This window comes from Entelurus aequoreus, linkage group LG23, assembly GCF_033978785.1.
Source record: "Entelurus aequoreus isolate RoL-2023_Sb linkage group LG23, RoL_Eaeq_v1.1, whole genome shotgun sequence".
In the NCBI taxonomy this organism is placed as follows: Eukaryota; Metazoa; Chordata; class Actinopteri; order Syngnathiformes; family Syngnathidae; genus Entelurus; species Entelurus aequoreus.
This window is the reverse complement of record NC_084753.1, coordinates 8,479,930-8,501,471: the sequence shown is the minus strand read 5'-3', so window position 1 is coordinate 8,501,471 and position 21,542 is coordinate 8,479,930. Positions and strand designations below refer to the sequence as shown.

General features: G+C 34.1%; 2 protein-coding genes across 2 annotated transcripts in view; one reads left to right on the top strand and one right to left on the bottom strand.

Annotated features, from left to right (window-relative positions):
* Positions 1 to 20,711, bottom strand: part of gabrb1 (gamma-aminobutyric acid type A receptor subunit beta1) — a 61,535-nt gene extending 40,824 nt beyond the window's left edge. The window contains exons 1-3 of the mRNA XM_062034720.1: positions 20,317 to 20,711; positions 20,127 to 20,218; positions 19,994 to 20,061 (exon numbers count right to left, since the gene is read on the bottom strand). Of these exons, the coding sequence (XP_061890704.1) occupies positions 19,994 to 20,061; positions 20,127 to 20,218; positions 20,317 to 20,399 (243 nt within the window). The 5' untranslated portion in view covers positions 20,400 to 20,711. The remainder of the gene's footprint in view (positions 1 to 19,993; positions 20,062 to 20,126; positions 20,219 to 20,316) is intronic.
* Positions 1 to 21,542, top strand: part of commd8 (COMM domain containing 8) — a 201,074-nt gene that overhangs the window by 56,042 nt on the left and 123,490 nt on the right. The gene's annotated exons all lie outside the window — the stretch shown is intronic.

Below are 21,542 nucleotides of genomic sequence, written 5' to 3'. Positions count from 1 at the left end.
TTTATTATTAGGGTCCGCCCTGTACCCTGTACAAAGGACTCCCCCAGGGAGTCCTTTGTACTGGTTACAAAGGAACCTATTGTTATTGTAACGTTTATTATTCTTTATTATTCTTCCGCACCGTCGCGCGCTGTTTTGCCCCCCTTAACATGCTTCAAAACTCACCAAATTTGACACACACATTAAACCCCGGGTACAGCACACTTTAGGGTTAAAAAAAAACCCAAAAATCAACACTGCTCTCTAGCGCCCCCTAGGAAGAAAACTGCCTCTAACTCCCACTAGGAAGGTCGTAGAGACATGAAACAAAAACCTATATGTAGGTCTCAGTTAGACCTACAATTCATAATTTCACTTCTTCGGGCGAAAACCAACAGGAAGTTGGCAATTTCCCCTTCAAGACAAAAAATGACTAAAAACACTCATTTTTGATTTTTGCCCTCTAATTTGACCCCCTTAAAATACTTCAAAACTCACCAAACTTCTCACACACATCGGGACTGGTGGGAACTGTGATCTAAAAAAAAAACCGAATCCCAAAACTCAAAATTGTGCTCTACATAATTTTTGGAAAAAAAAGACAAAAAACTGCTCCTCAGAGGAAAACTCTGACAAAACTGCTTGTAACTTCCGGTAGGAACGTCGTAGAGACATGAAACAAATACCTCTATGTAGGTCTTGTCTAGACCTACATTTCATAGATTGACACCCTTCAGCAAAAATAGACAGGAAGTTTGTTATCTCCATTTCAAAACAACATTTTTGTACCAAACGGTCACCAAACATCAAACATTATCTCCTCTGAGCGCGTTTGTCGTTTCGGCTTCAAACTGCTACAGGAGAGAGATTGAACCCTTCTGATTAAAAGTTGACGACGGATAATGATTAAGTGCTACCGTTTTGATTTTGCGAGCCTTCAAAGACCCGCAGCACTGATGCTGCTACGGTGCCAAAAATGACAACGAAACTGCGATTAGACCTTCTTTGGCCTCAATACACACAATACCCTATAATGACAATGTGAACTCAGACACAACTTCCTCTAACTCCCAGTACCAATATCGTAGAGACACGAAACAAAAACCTCTATGTAGGTCTCACTCAGGACTACCACTGGACAAAAGTATTGGACACCTAGGACTAGCACCTGCCAGAAGGCGGACCCGACCAATGCTGCTTGCAGCTTTAATTATTATTATTCTTTATTATTATTATTATTCCGCAGCTTTGCGCACTACTTCGCCCCCCTTAACATGCTTCAAAACTCACCAAATTTTTTACACACATCCAAAAAGTGTGCCAGCAGACTTTAATATAAAAACCTAACCCCAAAAAACAAAATTGAGCTCTAGCGCCCCCTAGAAAAAAAAAAAAACAAACTGCCTGTAACTCCCACTAGGAAGGTCGTAGAGACATGAAACAAAAACCTGTATGTAGGTCTGCTAAAGACCTACAACTCATAATGACACATTCTCGGGCGAAAATCAACAGGAAATTGGCAATTTACCTTTTTTGACAAAAATGTACTAAAAACACTGTTTTTTACACCTTTGACCTCTAATTTGACCCCCTTAAAATACTTCAAAACTCACCAAACTTCGCACACACATTGGGACTGGTAGAAATTGCGATCTCAAAAAAAAACCGAACCCCGAAACTCAAAATTGTGCTCTAGAGCAATTTTTTAATAAAACAGAGAAAAAACTGCTTTTTAGAGGAAAACTCAGACAAAACTGCTTGTAACTTCCGGTAGGAACGTCGTAGAGACATGAAAAAAATACCTCTATGTAGGTCTCATTTAGACCTACATTTCATACATTGACACCCTTCAGCAAAAATCAACAGGAAGTTTGTTATCTCCATTTCAAAACAACATTTTTGTACCAAACGGTCACCAAACATCAAACATTATCTCCTCTGAGCGCGTTTGTCGTTTCGGCTTCAAACTGCTACAGGAGAGAGATTGAACCCTTCTGATTAAAAGTTCTATACGGATAATGATTAAGTGCTACCGTTTTGATTTTACGAGCCTTCAAAGACCCGCAGCACTGATGCTGCTACGGTGCCAAAAATGACAACGAAACTGCGATTAGACCTTCTTTGGCCTCAATACACACAATAGCCTATAATGACAATGTGAACTCAGACACAACTTCCTCTAACTCCCAGTACCAATATCGTAGAGACACGAAACAAAAACCTCTATGTAGGTCTCACTCAGGACTACCACTGGACTAAAGTATTGGACACCTAGGACTAGCACCTGCCAGAAGGCGGACCCGACCAATGCTGCTTGCAGCTTTAATTATGAATGTTACTACATGACATATATACTTACATCATGTATATATATGTTATTATGAATGTTACTATATGACATATATACTTACATCATGTATGTATTACATGTTATTATGAATGTTACTACATGACATATATACTTACATCATGTATGTATTACATGTTATTATGAATGTTACTACTTACATCATGTATGTATTACATGTTATTATGAATGTTACTACATGACATATATACTTACATCATGTATATATTACATGTTATTATGAATGTTACTACTTACATCATGTATGTATTACATGTTATTATGAATGTTACTACATGACATATATACTTACATCATGTATATATGACATGTTATTATGAATGTTACTACATGACATATATACTTACATCATGTATATATTACATGTTATTATGAATGTTACTACATGACATATATACTTACATCATGTATATATTACATGTTATTATGAATGTTACTACATGACATATATACTTACATCATGTATATATTACATGTTATTATGAATGTTACTACATGACATATATACTTACATCATGTATATATTACATGTTATTATGAATGTTACTACATGACATATATACTTACATCATGTATGTATTACATGTTATTATGAATGTTACTACATGACATATATACTTACATCATGTATATATTACATGTTATTATGAATGTTACTACATGACATATATACTTACATCATGTATATATTACATGTTATTATGAATGTTACTACATGACATATATACTTACTTCATGTATATATTACATGTTATTATGAATGTTACTACATGACATATATACTTACATCATGTATATATTACATGTTATTATGAATGTTACTACATGACATATATACTTACATCATGTATATATTACATGTTATTATGAATGTTACTACATGACATATATACTTACATCATGTATATATGACATGTTATTATGAATGTTACTATATGACATATATACTTACATCATGTATATATTACATGTTATTATGAATGTTACTACTTACATATATACTTACATCATGTATGTATTACATGTTATTATGAATGTTACTACATGACATATATACTTACATCATGTATGTATTACATGTTATTAGGGTCCGCACAGGACCTTTTCAAAAGGAATCCCAAAGGGAGTCCTTTTGCAATGGGACGAAAGGACCCTATTGAAATTGTAAGGTTTTATTATTATTCTTTATTATTATTATTATTCCGCAGCTTTGCGCACTACTTCGCCCCCCTTAACATACTTCAAAACTCACCAAATTTTTTACACACATCCAAAAAGTGTGCCAGCAGACTTTAATATAAAAACCTAACCCCAAAACACAAAATTGAGCTCTAGCGCCCCCTAGGAAAAAAAAAAAACAGACTGCCTCTAACTCCCACTAGGAAGGTCGTAGAGACATGAAACAAAAACCTGTATGTAGGTCTGCTCTAGACCTACAACTCATAATGACACATTCTCGGGCGAAAATCAACAGGAAATTGGCAATTTACCTTTTTTGACAAAAATGTACTAAAAACACTGTTTTTTACATCTTTGACCTCTAATTTGACCCCCTTAAAATACTTCAAAACTCACCAAACTTCGCACACACATTGGGACTGGTAGAAATTGCGATCTCAAAAAAAAACCGAACCCCGAAACTCAAAATTGTGCTCTAGAGCAATTTTTTAATAAAACAGAGAAAAAAATGCTTTTTAGAGGAAAACTCAGACAAAACTGCTTATAACTTCCGGTAGGAACGTCGTAGAGACATGAAAAAAATACCTCTACGTAGGTCTCATTTAGACCTACATTTCATACATTGACACCCTTCAGCAAAAATCAACAGGAAGTTTGTTATCTCCATTTCAAAACAACATTTTTGTACCAAACGGTCACCAAACATCAAACATTATCTCCTCTGAGCGCGTTTGTCGTTTCGGCTTCAAACTGCTACAGGAGAGAGATTGAACCCTTCTGATTAAAAGTTCTATACGGATTTTTATTTAGTGCTACCGTTTTGATTTTACGAGCCTTCAAAGACCCGCAGCACTAAAGTTGCTACGGTGCCAAAAATGACAACGAAAATGCAATTAGACCTTCTTTGGCCTCAATACACACAATAGCCTATAATGACAATGTGAACTCAGACACAACTTCCTCTAACTCCCAGTACCAATATCGTAGAGACACGAAACAAAAACCTCTATGTAGGTCTCACTCAGGACTACCACTGGACTAAAGTATTGGACACCTAGGACTAGCACCTGCCAGAAGGCGGACCCGACCAATGCTGCTTGCAGCTTTAATTATGAATGTTACTACTTACATCATGTATGTATTACATGTTATTATGAATGTTACTACATGACATATATACTTACATCATGTATATATTACATGTTATTATGAATGTTACTACTTACATCATGTATGTATTACATGTTATTAGGGTTCGCATGTACCCTGTACAAAGGACTCCCACAGGGAGTCCTTTGTACAGGTACAAAGGAACCTATTGAAATTGTAAGGTTGATTATTATTCCGCAGCTTTGCGCACTACTTTGCCCCCTTAACATGCTTCAAAACTCACCAAATTTTATACACACATAGAAAAACTGGGACAGCACACTTTAGTAAAAAAAACCAAACCCCAAAAATCAAAATTGCGCTCTAGCGCCCCCTAGGAAAAAAACAAAAAAACTGCCTGCAACTCCCACTAGGAAGGTCGTAGAGACATGAAACAAAAACCTGTATGTAGGTCTCACTTAGACCTACATTTCATAATTTCACATCCTCGGGCAAAAACCAACAGGAAGTTGGCAATTTCCCCTTCAACACAAAAAATGACTAAAAACACTCATTTTTGCCTCTTTGAGTTGTAATTTGACCCCCTTAAAATACTTCAAAACTCACCAAAATTTTTACACACATTGGGACTGGTGGAAGTTGCGATCTAAAAAAAAACCGAACCCCAAAACTCAAAATTGCGCTCTAGCGCAATTTTTGAATAAAACAGAGACAAAACTGCTTCTCAGAGGAAAACACAGACAAAACTGCTTGTAACTTCCGGTAGGAACGTTTTAGAGACATGAAACAAAAACCTCTACGTAGGTCTCACCTAGACCTACATTTCATAGATTGAAATCCTTCAGCAAAAATCAACAGGAAGTTTGATATCCCCACTTCAAAACAATTTTTTTTTAAAAAGCGGTCACCAAACATCAAACATTATCTCCTCTGAGCGCGTTTGTCGTTTTGGCTTCAAACTACTACAGGAGAGAGATTGAACCCTTCTGATTAAAAGTTGGCGAAAGCGTTTTAATAAGTGCTACGGTTTTGATTTTACGAGCCTTCAAAGAAAAGAACAACTGTGCCGCAGCACCTAGGAAAAAAACACAGACACAACTTCCTCTAACTCCCAGTACGAATATCGTAGAGACATGCAACAAAAACCTCGATGTAGGTCTCACTCAGGACTACCACTGGACAAAAGTATTGGGACACCTAGGACTAGCACCTGCCAAAATGCGGACCCGACCAACGCTGCTTGCAGCTTTAATTATGAATGTTACTACATGACATATATACTTACATCATGTATATATGACATGTTATTATGAATGTTACTACATGACATATATACTTACATCATGTATATATTACATGTTATTATGAATGTTACTACATGACATATATACTTACATCATGTATATATTACATGTTATTATGAATGTTACTACATGACATATATACTTACATCATGTATATATTACATGTTATTATGAATGTTACTACATGACATATATACTTACATCATGTATATATTACATGTTATTATGAATGTTACTACATGACATATATACTTACATCATGTATATATTACATGTTATTATGAATGTTACTACATGACATATATACTTACATCATGTATGTATTACATGTTATTATGAATGTTACTACATGACATATATACTTACATCATGTATATATTACATGTTATTATGAATGTTACTACATGACATATATACTTACATCATGTATATATTACATGTTATTAGGGTCCGCACAGGACCTTTTCAAAAGGAATCCCAAAGGGAGTCCTTTTGCAATGGGACGAAAGGACCCTATTGAATTTGTAATGTTTTATTATTAGGGTCCGCCCTGTACCCTGTACAAAGGACTCCCCCAGGGAGTCCTTTGTACTGGTTACAAAGGAACCTATTGTTATTGTAACGTTTATTATTCTTTATTATTCTTCCGCACCGTCGCGCGCTGTTTTGCCCCCCTTAACATGCTTCAAAACTCACCAAATTTGACACACACATTAAACCCCGGGTACAGCACACTTTAGGGTTAAAAAAAAACCCAAAAATCAACACTGCTCTCTAGCGCCCCCTAGGAAGAAAACTGCCTCTAACTCCCACTAGGAAGGTCGTAGAGACATGAAACAAAAACCTATATGTAGGTCTCAGTTAGACCTACAATTCATAATTTCACTTCTTCGGGCGAAAACCAACAGGAAGTTGGCAATTTCCCCTTCAAGACAAAAAATGACTAAAAACACTCATTTTTGATTTTTGCCCTCTAATTTGACCCCCTTAAAATACTTCAAAACTCACCAAACTTCTCACACACATCGGGACTGGTGGGAACTGTGATCTAAAAAAAAAACCGAATCCCAAAACTCAAAATTGTGCTCTACATAATTTTTGGAAAAAAAAGACAAAAAACTGCTCCTCAGAGGAAAACTCTGACAAAACTGCTTGTAACTTCCGGTAGGAACGTCGTAGAGACATGAAACAAATACCTCTATGTAGGTCTTGTCTAGACCTACATTTCATAGATTGACACCCTTCAGCAAAAATAGACAGGAAGTTTGTTATCTCCATTTCAAAACAACATTTTTGTACCAAACGGTCACCAAACATCAAACATTATCTCCTCTGAGCGCGTTTGTCGTTTCGGCTTCAAACTGCTACAGGAGAGAGATTGAACCCTTCTGATTAAAAGTTGACGACGGATAATGATTAAGTGCTACCGTTTTGATTTTGCGAGCCTTCAAAGACCCGCAGCACTGATGCTGCTACGGTGCCAAAAATGACAACGAAACTGCGATTAGACCTTCTTTGGCCTCAATACACACAATACCCTATAATGACAATGTGAACTCAGACACAACTTCCTCTAACTCCCAGTACCAATATCGTAGAGACACGAAACAAAAACCTCTATGTAGGTCTCACTCAGGACTACCACTGGACAAAAGTATTGGACACCTAGGACTAGCACCTGCCAGAAGGCGGACCCGACCAATGCTGCTTGCAGCTTTAATTATTATTATTCTTTATTATTATTATTATTCCGCAGCTTTGCGCACTACTTCGCCCCCCTTAACATGCTTCAAAACTCACCAAATTTTTTACACACATCCAAAAAGTGTGCCAGCAGACTTTAATATAAAAACCTAACCCCAAAAAACAAAATTGAGCTCTAGCGCCCCCTAGAAAAAAAAAAAAACAAACTGCCTGTAACTCCCACTAGGAAGGTCGTAGAGACATGAAACAAAAACCTGTATGTAGGTCTGCTAAAGACCTACAACTCATAATGACACATTCTCGGGCGAAAATCAACAGGAAATTGGCAATTTACCTTTTTTGACAAAAATGTACTAAAAACACTGTTTTTTACACCTTTGACCTCTAATTTGACCCCCTTAAAATACTTCAAAACTCACCAAACTTCGCACACACATTGGGACTGGTAGAAATTGCGATCTCAAAAAAAAACCGAACCCCGAAACTCAAAATTGTGCTCTAGAGCAATTTTTTAATAAAACAGAGAAAAAACTGCTTTTTAGAGGAAAACTCAGACAAAACTGCTTGTAACTTCCGGTAGGAACGTCGTAGAGACATGAAAAAAATACCTCTATGTAGGTCTCATTTAGACCTACATTTCATACATTGACACCCTTCAGCAAAAATCAACAGGAAGTTTGTTATCTCCATTTCAAAACAACATTTTTGTACCAAACGGTCACCAAACATCAAACATTATCTCCTCTGAGCGCGTTTGTCGTTTCGGCTTCAAACTGCTACAGGAGAGAGATTGAACCCTTCTGATTAAAAGTTCTATACGGATAATGATTAAGTGCTACCGTTTTGATTTTACGAGCCTTCAAAGACCCGCAGCACTGATGCTGCTACGGTGCCAAAAATGACAACGAAACTGCGATTAGACCTTCTTTGGCCTCAATACACACAATAGCCTATAATGACAATGTGAACTCAGACACAACTTCCTCTAACTCCCAGTACCAATATCGTAGAGACACGAAACAAAAACCTCTATGTAGGTCTCACTCAGGACTACCACTGGACTAAAGTATTGGACACCTAGGACTAGCACCTGCCAGAAGGCGGACCCGACCAATGCTGCTTGCAGCTTTAATTATGAATGTTACTACATGACATATATACTTACATCATGTATATATATGTTATTATGAATGTTACTATATGACATATATACTTACATCATGTATGTATTACATGTTATTATGAATGTTACTACATGACATATATACTTACATCATGTATGTATTACATGTTATTATGAATGTTACTACTTACATCATGTATGTATTACATGTTATTATGAATGTTACTACATGACATATATACTTACATCATGTATATATTACATGTTATTATGAATGTTACTACTTACATCATGTATGTATTACATGTTATTATGAATGTTACTACATGACATATATACTTACATCATGTATATATGACATGTTATTATGAATGTTACTACATGACATATATACTTACATCATGTATATATTACATGTTATTATGAATGTTACTACATGACATATATACTTACATCATGTATATATTACATGTTATTATGAATGTTACTACATGACATATATACTTACATCATGTATATATTACATGTTATTATGAATGTTACTACATGACATATATACTTACATCATGTATATATTACATGTTATTATGAATGTTACTACATGACATATATACTTACATCATGTATGTATTACATGTTATTATGAATGTTACTACATGACATATATACTTACATCATGTATATATTACATGTTATTATGAATGTTACTACATGACATATATACTTACATCATGTATATATTACATGTTATTATGAATGTTACTACATGACATATATACTTACTTCATGTATATATTACATGTTATTATGAATGTTACTACATGACATATATACTTACATCATGTATATATTACATGTTATTATGAATGTTACTACATGACATATATACTTACATCATGTATATATTACATGTTATTATGAATGTTACTACATGACATATATACTTACATCATGTATATATGACATGTTATTATGAATGTTACTATATGACATATATACTTACATCATGTATATATTACATGTTATTATGAATGTTACTACTTACATATATACTTACATCATGTATGTATTACATGTTATTATGAATGTTACTACATGACATATATACTTACATCATGTATGTATTACATGTTATTAGGGTCCGCACAGGACCTTTTCAAAAGGAATCCCAAAGGGAGTCCTTTTGCAATGGGACGAAAGGACCCTATTGAAATTGTAAGGTTTTATTATTATTCTTTATTATTATTATTATTCCGCAGCTTTGCGCACTACTTCGCCCCCCTTAACATACTTCAAAACTCACCAAATTTTTTACACACATCCAAAAAGTGTGCCAGCAGACTTTAATATAAAAACCTAACCCCAAAACACAAAATTGAGCTCTAGCGCCCCCTAGGAAAAAAAAAAAACAGACTGCCTCTAACTCCCACTAGGAAGGTCGTAGAGACATGAAACAAAAACCTGTATGTAGGTCTGCTCTAGACCTACAACTCATAATGACACATTCTCGGGCGAAAATCAACAGGAAATTGGCAATTTACCTTTTTTGACAAAAATGTACTAAAAACACTGTTTTTTACATCTTTGACCTCTAATTTGACCCCCTTAAAATACTTCAAAACTCACCAAACTTCGCACACACATTGGGACTGGTAGAAATTGCGATCTCAAAAAAAAACCGAACCCCGAAACTCAAAATTGTGCTCTAGAGCAATTTTTTAATAAAACAGAGAAAAAAATGCTTTTTAGAGGAAAACTCAGACAAAACTGCTTATAACTTCCGGTAGGAACGTCGTAGAGACATGAAAAAAATACCTCTACGTAGGTCTCATTTAGACCTACATTTCATACATTGACACCCTTCAGCAAAAATCAACAGGAAGTTTGTTATCTCCATTTCAAAACAACATTTTTGTACCAAACGGTCACCAAACATCAAACATTATCTCCTCTGAGCGCGTTTGTCGTTTCGGCTTCAAACTGCTACAGGAGAGAGATTGAACCCTTCTGATTAAAAGTTCTATACGGATTTTTATTTAGTGCTACCGTTTTGATTTTACGAGCCTTCAAAGACCCGCAGCACTAAAGTTGCTACGGTGCCAAAAATGACAACGAAAATGCAATTAGACCTTCTTTGGCCTCAATACACACAATAGCCTATAATGACAATGTGAACTCAGACACAACTTCCTCTAACTCCCAGTACCAATATCGTAGAGACACGAAACAAAAACCTCTATGTAGGTCTCACTCAGGACTACCACTGGACTAAAGTATTGGACACCTAGGACTAGCACCTGCCAGAAGGCGGACCCGACCAATGCTGCTTGCAGCTTTAATTATGAATGTTACTACTTACATCATGTATGTATTACATGTTATTATGAATGTTACTACATGACATATATACTTACATCATGTATATATTACATGTTATTATGAATGTTACTACTTACATCATGTATGTATTACATGTTATTAGGGTTCGCATGTACCCTGTACAAAGGACTCCCACAGGGAGTCCTTTGTACAGGTACAAAGGAACCTATTGAAATTGTAAGGTTGATTATTATTCCGCAGCTTTGCGCACTACTTTGCCCCCTTAACATGCTTCAAAACTCACCAAATTTTATACACACATAGAAAAACTGGGACAGCACACTTTAGTAAAAAAAACCAAACCCCAAAAATCAAAATTGCGCTCTAGCGCCCCCTAGGAAAAAAACAAAAAAACTGCCTGCAACTCCCACTAGGAAGGTCGTAGAGACATGAAACAAAAACCTGTATGTAGGTCTCACTTAGACCTACATTTCATAATTTCACATCCTCGGGCAAAAACCAACAGGAAGTTGGCAATTTCCCCTTCAACACAAAAAATGACTAAAAACACTCATTTTTGCCTCTTTGAGTTGTAATTTGACCCCCTTAAAATACTTCAAAACTCACCAAAATTTTTACACACATTGGGACTGGTGGAAGTTGCGATCTAAAAAAAAACCGAACCCCAAAACTCAAAATTGCGCTCTAGCGCAATTTTTGAATAAAACAGAGACAAAACTGCTTCTCAGAGGAAAACACAGACAAAACTGCTTGTAACTTCCGGTAGGAACGTTTTAGAGACATGAAACAAAAACCTCTACGTAGGTCTCACCTAGACCTACATTTCATAGATTGAAATCCTTCAGCAAAAATCAACAGGAAGTTTGATATCCCCACTTCAAAACAATTTTTTTTTAAAAAGCGGTCACCAAACATCAAACATTATCTCCTCTGAGCGCGTTTGTCGTTTTGGCTTCAAACTACTACAGGAGAGAGATTGAACCCTTCTGATTAAAAGTTGGCGAAAGCGTTTTAATAAGTGCTACGGTTTTGATTTTACGAGCCTTCAAAGAAAAGAACAACTGTGCCGCAGCACCTAGGAAAAAAACACAGACACAACTTCCTCTAACTCCCAGTACGAATATCGTAGAGACATGCAACAAAAACCTCGATGTAGGTCTCACTCAGGACTACCACTGGACAAAAGTATTGGGACACCTAGGACTAGCACCTGCCAAAATGCGGACCCGACCAACGCTGCTTGCAGCTTTAATTATGAATGTTACTACATGACATATATACTTACATCATGTATATATGACATGTTATTATGAATGTTACTACATGACATATATACTTACATCATGTATATATTACATGTTATTATGAATGTTACTACATGACATATATACTTACATCATGTATATATTACATGTTATTATGAATGTTACTACATGACATATATACTTACATCATGTATATATTACATGTTATTATGAATGTTACTACATGACATATATACTTACATCATGTATATATTACATGTTATTATGAATGTTACTACATGACATATATACTTACATCATGTATATATTACATGTTATTATGAATGTTACTACATGACATATATACTTACATCATGTATGTATTACATGTTATTATGAATGTTACTACATGACATATATACTTACATCATGTATATATTACATGTTATTATGAATGTTACTACATGACATATATACTTACATCATGTATATATTACATGTTATTATGAATGTTACTACTTACATATATACTTACATCATGTATGTATTACATGTTATTATGACTGTTACTACTTACATATATACTTACATCATGTATATATTACATGTTATTATGAATGTTACTACTTACATCATGTATGTATTACATGTTATTATGAATGTTACTACTTACATCATGTATATATTACATGTTATTATGAATGTTACTACTTACATCATGTATGTATTACATGTTATTATGAATGTTACTACTTACATATACACTTACATCATGTATATATTACATGTTATTATGAATGTTACTACTTACATCATGTATATATTACATGTTATTATGAATGTTACTACTTACATCATGTATGTATTACATGTTATTATGAATGTTACTACATGACATATATACTTACATCATGTATATATGACATGTTATTATGAATGTTACTACATGACATATATACTTACATCATGTATATATGACATGTTATTATGAATGTTACTACATGACATATATACTTACATCATGTATATATTACATGTTATTATGAATGTTACTACTTACATATATACTTACATCATGTATGTATTACATGTTATTATGACTGTTACTACTTACATATATACTTACATCATGTATATATTACATGTTATTATGAATGTTACTACTTACATCATGTATGTATTACATGTTATTATGAATGTTACTACTTACATCATGTATATATTACATGTTATTATGAATGTTACTACTTACATCATGTATGTATTACATGTTATTATGAATGTTACTACTTACATATACACTTACATCATGTATATATTACATGTTATTATGAATGTTACTACTTACATCATGTATATATTACATGTTATTATGAATGTTACTACTTACATCATGTATGTATTACATGTTATTATGAATGTTACTACTTACATATACACTTACATCATGTATATATTACATGTTATTATGAATGTTACTACTTACATCATGTATATATTACATGTTATTATGAATGTTACTACATGACATATATACTTACATCATGTATGTATTACTTGTTATTATGAATGTTACTACTTACATATATACTTACATCATGTATATATTACATGTTATTATGAATGTTACTACTTACATCATGTATGTATTACATGTTATTATGAATGTTACTACTTACATATATACTTACATCATGTATATATTACATGTTATTATGAATGTTACTACTTACATCATGTATATATTACATGTTATTATCAATGTTACTACTTACATCATGTATGTATTACATGTTATTATGAATGTTACTACTTACATCATGTATATATTACATGTTATTATCAATGTTACTACTTACATCATGTATGTATTACATGTTATTATGAATGTTACTACTTACATCATGTATATATTACATGTTATTATGAATGTTACTACTTACATATATACTTACATCATGTATATACTACATTTAATTATGAATGTTACTACTTACATCATGTATATATTACATATTATCAATGTTACTACTTACATCATGTATGTATTACATGTTATTATGAATGTTACTACTTACATATATACTTACATCATGTATATATTACATGTTATTATGAATGTTACTACTTACATCATGTATATATTACATGTTATTATCAATGTTACTACTTACATCATGTATGTATTACATGTTATTATCAATGTTACTACTTACATATATACTTACATCATGTATATATTACATGTTATTATGAATGTTGCTACTTACATCATGTATTTATTACATGTTATTATCAATGTTACTACTTACATCATGTATATATTACATGTTATTATGAATGTTACTACTTACATATACACTTACATCATGTATATATTACATGTTATTATGAATGTTACTATTTACATCATGTATATATTACATGTTATTATGAATGTTACTACTTACATATATACTTACATCATGTATATATTACATGTTATTATGAATGTTACTACATGACATATATACTTACATCATGTATATATTACATGTTATTATGAATGTTACTACATGACATATATACTTACATCATGTATATATTACATGTTATTATGAATGTTACTACATGACATACATACTTACATCATGTATATATTACATGTTATTATGAATGTTACTACATGACATATATACTTACATCATGTATATATGACATGTTATTATGAATGTTACTACATGACATATATACTTACATCATGTATATATTACATGTTATTATGAATGTTACTACATGACATATATACTTACATCATGTATATATTACATGTTATTATGAATGTTACTACATGACATATATACTTACATCATGTATATATGACATGTTATTATGAATGTTACTACATGACATATATACTTACATCATGTATATATGACATGTTATTATGAATGTTACTACATGACATATATACTTACATCATGTATATATTACATGTTATTATGAATGTTACTACTTACATATATACTTACATCATGTATGTATTACATGTTATTATGACTGTTACTACTTACATATATACTTACATCATGTATATATTACATGTTATTATGAATGTTACTACTTACATCATGTATGTATTACATGTTATTATGAATGTTACTACTTACATCATGTATATATTACATGTTATTATGAATGTTACTACTTACATCATGTATGTATTACATGTTATTATGAATGTTACTACTTACATATACACTTACATCATGTATATATTACATGTTATTATGAATGTTACTACTTACATCATGTATATATTACATGTTATTATGAATGTTACTACTTACATCATGTATGTATTACATGTTATTATGAATGTTACTACTTACATATACACTTACATCATGTATATATTACATGTTATTATGAATGTTACTACTTACATCATGTATATATTACATGTTATTATGAATGTTACTACATGACATATATACTTACATCATGTATGTATTACTTGTTATTATGAATGTTACTACTTACATATATACTTACATCATGTATATATTACATGTTATTATGAATGTTACTACTTACATCATGTATGTATTACATGTTATTATGAATGTTACTACTTACATATATACTTACATCATGTATATATTACATGTTATTATGAATGTTACTACTTACATCATGTATATATTACATGTTATTATCAATGTTACTACTTACATCATGTATGTATTACATGTTATTATGAATGTTACTACTTACATCATGTATATATTACATGTTATTATCAATGTTACTACTTACATCATGTATGTATTACATGTTATTATGAATGTTACTACTTACATCATGTATATATTACATGTTATTATGAATGTTACTACTTACATATATACTTACATCATGTATATACTACATTTAATTATGAATGTTACTACTTACATCATGTATATATTACATATTATCAATGTTACTACTTACATCATGTATGTATTACATGTTATTATGAATGTTACTACTTACATATATACTTACATCATGTATATATTACATGTTATTATGAATGTTACTACTTACATCATGTATATATTACATGTTATTATCAATGTTACTACTTACATCATGTATGTATTACATGTTATTATCAATGTTACTACTTACATATATACTTACATCATGTATATATTACATGTTATTATGAATGTTGCTACTTACATCATGTATTTATTACATGTTATTATCAATGTTACTACTTACATATATACTTACATCATGTATATATTACATGTTATTATGAATGTTGCTACTTACATCATGTATTTATTACATGTTATTATCAATGTTACTACTTACATCATGTATATATTACATGTTATTATGAATGTTACTACTTACATATACACTTACATCATGTATATATTACATGTTATTATGAATGTTACTATTTACATCATGTATATATTACATGTTATTATGAATGTTACTACTTACATATATACTTACATCATGTATATATTACATGTTATTATGAATGTTACTACATGACATATATACTTACATCATGTATATATTACATGTTATTATGAATGTTACTACATGACATATATACTTACATCATGTATATATTACATGTTATTATGAATGTTACTACATGACATACATACTTACATCATGTATATATTACATGTTATTATGAATGTTACTACATGACATATATACTTACATCATGTATATATGACATGTTATTATGAATGTTACTACATGACATATATACTTACATCATGTATATATTACATGTTATTATGAATGTTACTACATGACATATATACTTACATCATGTATATATTACATGTTATTATGAATGTTACTACATGACATATATACTTACATCATGTATATATTACATGTTATTATGAATGTTACTACATGACATATATACTTACATCATGTATATAAAACCCTAATGGAGAATGTTTTTTTAAGGGCTTTATAGGCAGAATATAGCTTTGTAAGTGCACTTTTATTTACGTTTATTAAAAATAGGCCCTAGTGTGTGAATGTGAGTGTGAATGTTGTCTGTCTATCTGTGTTGGCCCTGTGATGAGGTGGCGACTTGTCCAGGGTGTACCCCGCCTTCCGTCCGAATGCAGCTGAATGCACGCACACACAAGTGAATGCAATGCATACTTGGTCAACAGCCATACAGGTCACACTGAGGGTGGCCGTATAAACAACTTTAACACTGTTAGAAATATACGCCACACTGTGAACCCACACCAAACAAGAATGACAAACACATTTCGGGAGAACATCCGCACCGTAACACAACATAAACACAACAGAACAAATACCCAGAATCCTTTGCAGTACTAACTTTTCCGGGACGCTACAAGGTGTGTGTGTGTGTGTGTGTATGTGTGTGTGAGGGGGGGGGGGGTTGGTGGTAGCGGGGGTGTATTTTGTAGCGTCCCGGAAGAGTTAGTACTGCAAAGGGTTCTGGGTATTTGTTCTGTTGTGTTACGGTGCGGATGTTCTCCCGAAATGTGTTTGTCATTCTTGTTTGGTGTGGATTCACAGTGTGGTGTATATTTATAACAGTGTTAAAGTTGTTTATACGGCCACCCTCAGTGTAACCTGTATGGCTGTTGATCAAGTATGCGTTGCAGTCACGTGTGTGTGTGCGTACAGAAGCCGCACATATCTTGTGACTGGGCTGGCACGTTGTTAGAATGGATGAAAAGCGGACGTGACGACAGCTCGTAGAGGACGTTAAAGGCAGTGCCTTTAAGGCACGCCCCCAAGACTGTGGTCCGGGTGGATTACGAGATATAATGACTGATGAACACCTTGGTTGGATAATGAAGGTTGCCTCAGCTCAAAGCCTGACCCCCGACATTAATGAACTAGCATCCCAGAAAAGATGGCAGGTATCTGGCTCGGGCACATCAGATTAGATCCGTGTGTTGCAAACTGAGCAGTTTAAAGTCCTGAATGGTTGCTTTATTCATTGTTATTTTATTTTCTAATTTATTAGCCTGTGGAAAAAGTTAATGTTGATATATACACTACCGTTCAAAAGTTTGGGGTCACCCGAACAATTTTGTGGAATAGCCTTCATTTCTAAGAACAAGAATAGACTGTCGAGTTTCGGATGAAAGTTCTCTTTTTCTGGCCATTTTGAGCGTTTAATTGACCCCACAAATGTGATGCTCCAGAAACTCAATCTGCTCAAAGGAAGGTCAGTTTTGTAGCTTCTGTAACGAGCTCAACTGTTTTCAGATGTGTGAACATGATTGCACAAGGCTTTTCTAATCATCAATTAGCCTTCTGAGCCAATGAGCAAACACATTGTACCATTAGAACACTGGAGTGATAGTTGCTGGAAATGGGCCTCTATACACCTATGTAGATATTGCACCAAAAAGCAGACATTTGCAGCTAGAATAGTCATTTACCACATTAGCAATGTATAGAGTGTATTTCTTTCAAGTTAAGACTACCGTAATTTCTGGACTATAAGCCGCACCTGACTATAAGCCGCACCAGCTAAATTTAGGGGAAAATACAGATTGCTCTATATATAAGCCGCACCCGACTATAAGCCGCAGGGTTTTGATGTGTAATTAGCGTAGTATATCGGGGTTCCTGCTACCACGGAGGGGATTGTCGGGACAGAGATGACTGTTTGGGAACGCAAAGCGTCCCATTTATTAACAATAAATCTTTCAATCATTCAATCAAACTTTCACATCTTTGACATGGCGAACAGCATTCGTGCAGAGTACAAATAATACAACGCTGCAAAGTAATACAAAGTGCTCGCCTGTACGTTATCAAAATAACCAGTCAGTCTTTAATCATTGTGTCATCGTCTTCCTCCTGCGTACTAAAACCACCGAAATCCTCTTCGTCGGTGTCGGAGAAGAACAGGCCGTATATAAGCCGCACCCTTGTATAAGCCGCAGGGACCAGAACGAGGGGGAAGAGTAGCGGCTTATAGTCCGGAAATGACGGTAGTTTAAAGTTATCTTCATTGAAAAGTACAGTGCTTTTCCTTCAAAAATAAGGACATTTCAATGTGACCCCAAACTTCTGAACGCTAGTGTACCTCAGAAGGCTGCAAACAGAAAAGAGGCATTCCATTTTTATTTCAATTGTATTTGATATGCCATTGATATTTTTATAATATTCAATGCAAAACGTGTTTGGGTCCCAATTAAAAGGTTAATTTGTTCAACCTTGGCCCGTGGCTTTGGTCACTTTTACATTTTGGCCCACTCTGTGTTTGAGTTTGACATCCCTGCTCTGGTGTGGGAATGTGAGTGTGAATGTCGTCTGTCTATCTGTGGTGGCGACTTGTCCAGGGTGTAACCCGCCTTCCGCCCCAATGCAGCCAGAGATAGGCTCCTGCACCCCCCGCGACCCCGAAAGGATGGATGGAGTTAGAATGCATTAGAAAAATGTCTTTCATACTGCTCATGAACTAGAGGCAACATTCCATAAAAAAGTGCAGACCCCCTCTCAACATGGCTGCCTGTTCGGAATCATTAAAAAGCTCATTATTTCTGTCTTCCAATGGCGTGACGCCGCAGTGTTTGTTTATGCCGGCGTGATGAACAATTGCCATCAGCGAAGAGGCTCCACTCACCATGTTGACCTCGGACACCATGTCGATGCTGGAGACGTCAATGCGCATGCCCACATCCACCGGGGCACCTGGGAGACAACACCGCCATTAGTAAGCATTCCCGCGCAGCGTCACGTGACGAGGACGCTCTCACCTCCAAAATCAGGCCGCAGACGAATGTCGTATCCTTTCAGCAGCTTGTCCACGGTGGCCTTCACGAACGACATATTGCTCGGCTCGTTGGCGCTGACAATACAGTAATTAGTTATTCAATACAAAAATAATATATTAAAAAAAAAAAATTTTTTTTTAAAAAGCTCCGACCTATTTCCGGGTCTTCTTACCTTTGCGCCCCGCTGACCAGCGTCAGCATGACGGACAAGGAGCAGCAGACCCCCAGGCCCCCGCGCTCCAGGCGGGTCCACATCTCCAACCCAAGCCGCCTGAGATGTTCCCAGATCAGCGCGTCGTTCGACCGGCAGCGTCCGCACACTGGCGCAGAACCACGGGCGGGAATGCGAATGTGGCCATGGAGGACGGCGGGGGTCGCTCCACCCTCCGGAGTCGCACTTGGCGCAGCGGGGACAACACGCTCGGCCTCCCCACCTTCCCTATCCGTCCCTCCGGAGCACAGCCGAGGTATGGCGACGGTCCGCTCGCGTCGACGACGTCTTCACGTCGCGCTCAACTTTTAAGATGCTGAAGAAATGGCGAGCAGGGGCGGGTCGACCGACACACGCGTCGACGGGGGCCGATACCAAGTGCCAGCATCGAGTCGACACTAGCACGATGAGACCTTGTCGATATTTCCACTATATACATACATCAGGGAATACGTGTATTTTATTAATGTTGCATTAACACAAAATAATAAGGGACTATTTGCGTTGTTTTGTTGATCTCCTCAAATATTAATAATCTGTATATTATTTGATGTATAAACCGTGTAGTCATGATACCACTCATTTTCCCCCCGATCTGATACCGAGTAAAAATCAGGCTGGTATCGGCGATACGTTGTACAAATATACCTCACATGTCTGATAATGCTGTAAGTTATATAATAGCATATCTATCTAAAAAAAAAAAAACAGTGTAAATGTGAGAAAAAGAGCAAAAGTGTAATGAGAAAAGGCTAAACTTTGTGAACAAATAATTAACAATACTATATTTAGTCATCTATAACACAAAGTTGTGTCTTTGAATATATATAATATATAATTATGACGTTTATTTTGAAAATAATAACATATCAAACTTTACTTGCTCTTGGTGGGAAAAGTTTAGGTCTAAAATATTAGAAGCTCTCAAAAATAAAAATACAATTTACTTAAAATATAAACAAAGTTTAGTTAGTTAGTTCATTTTTTTTTTTAATTGCTAACTCATGAATGAATTAATACATTTGAAGAATTGTTTTGTACAGGTACAATTTTGGACACAAATGTAATTATGTTTTTATTCCATTTTTAAACGGTGGAAAAACAAAAAATGTTTTTGTTTTTTTTAAATTGGTATGTCATGAGAAAAAGTTGAAATATTCTAATATTTAATAATAATAATATACTTA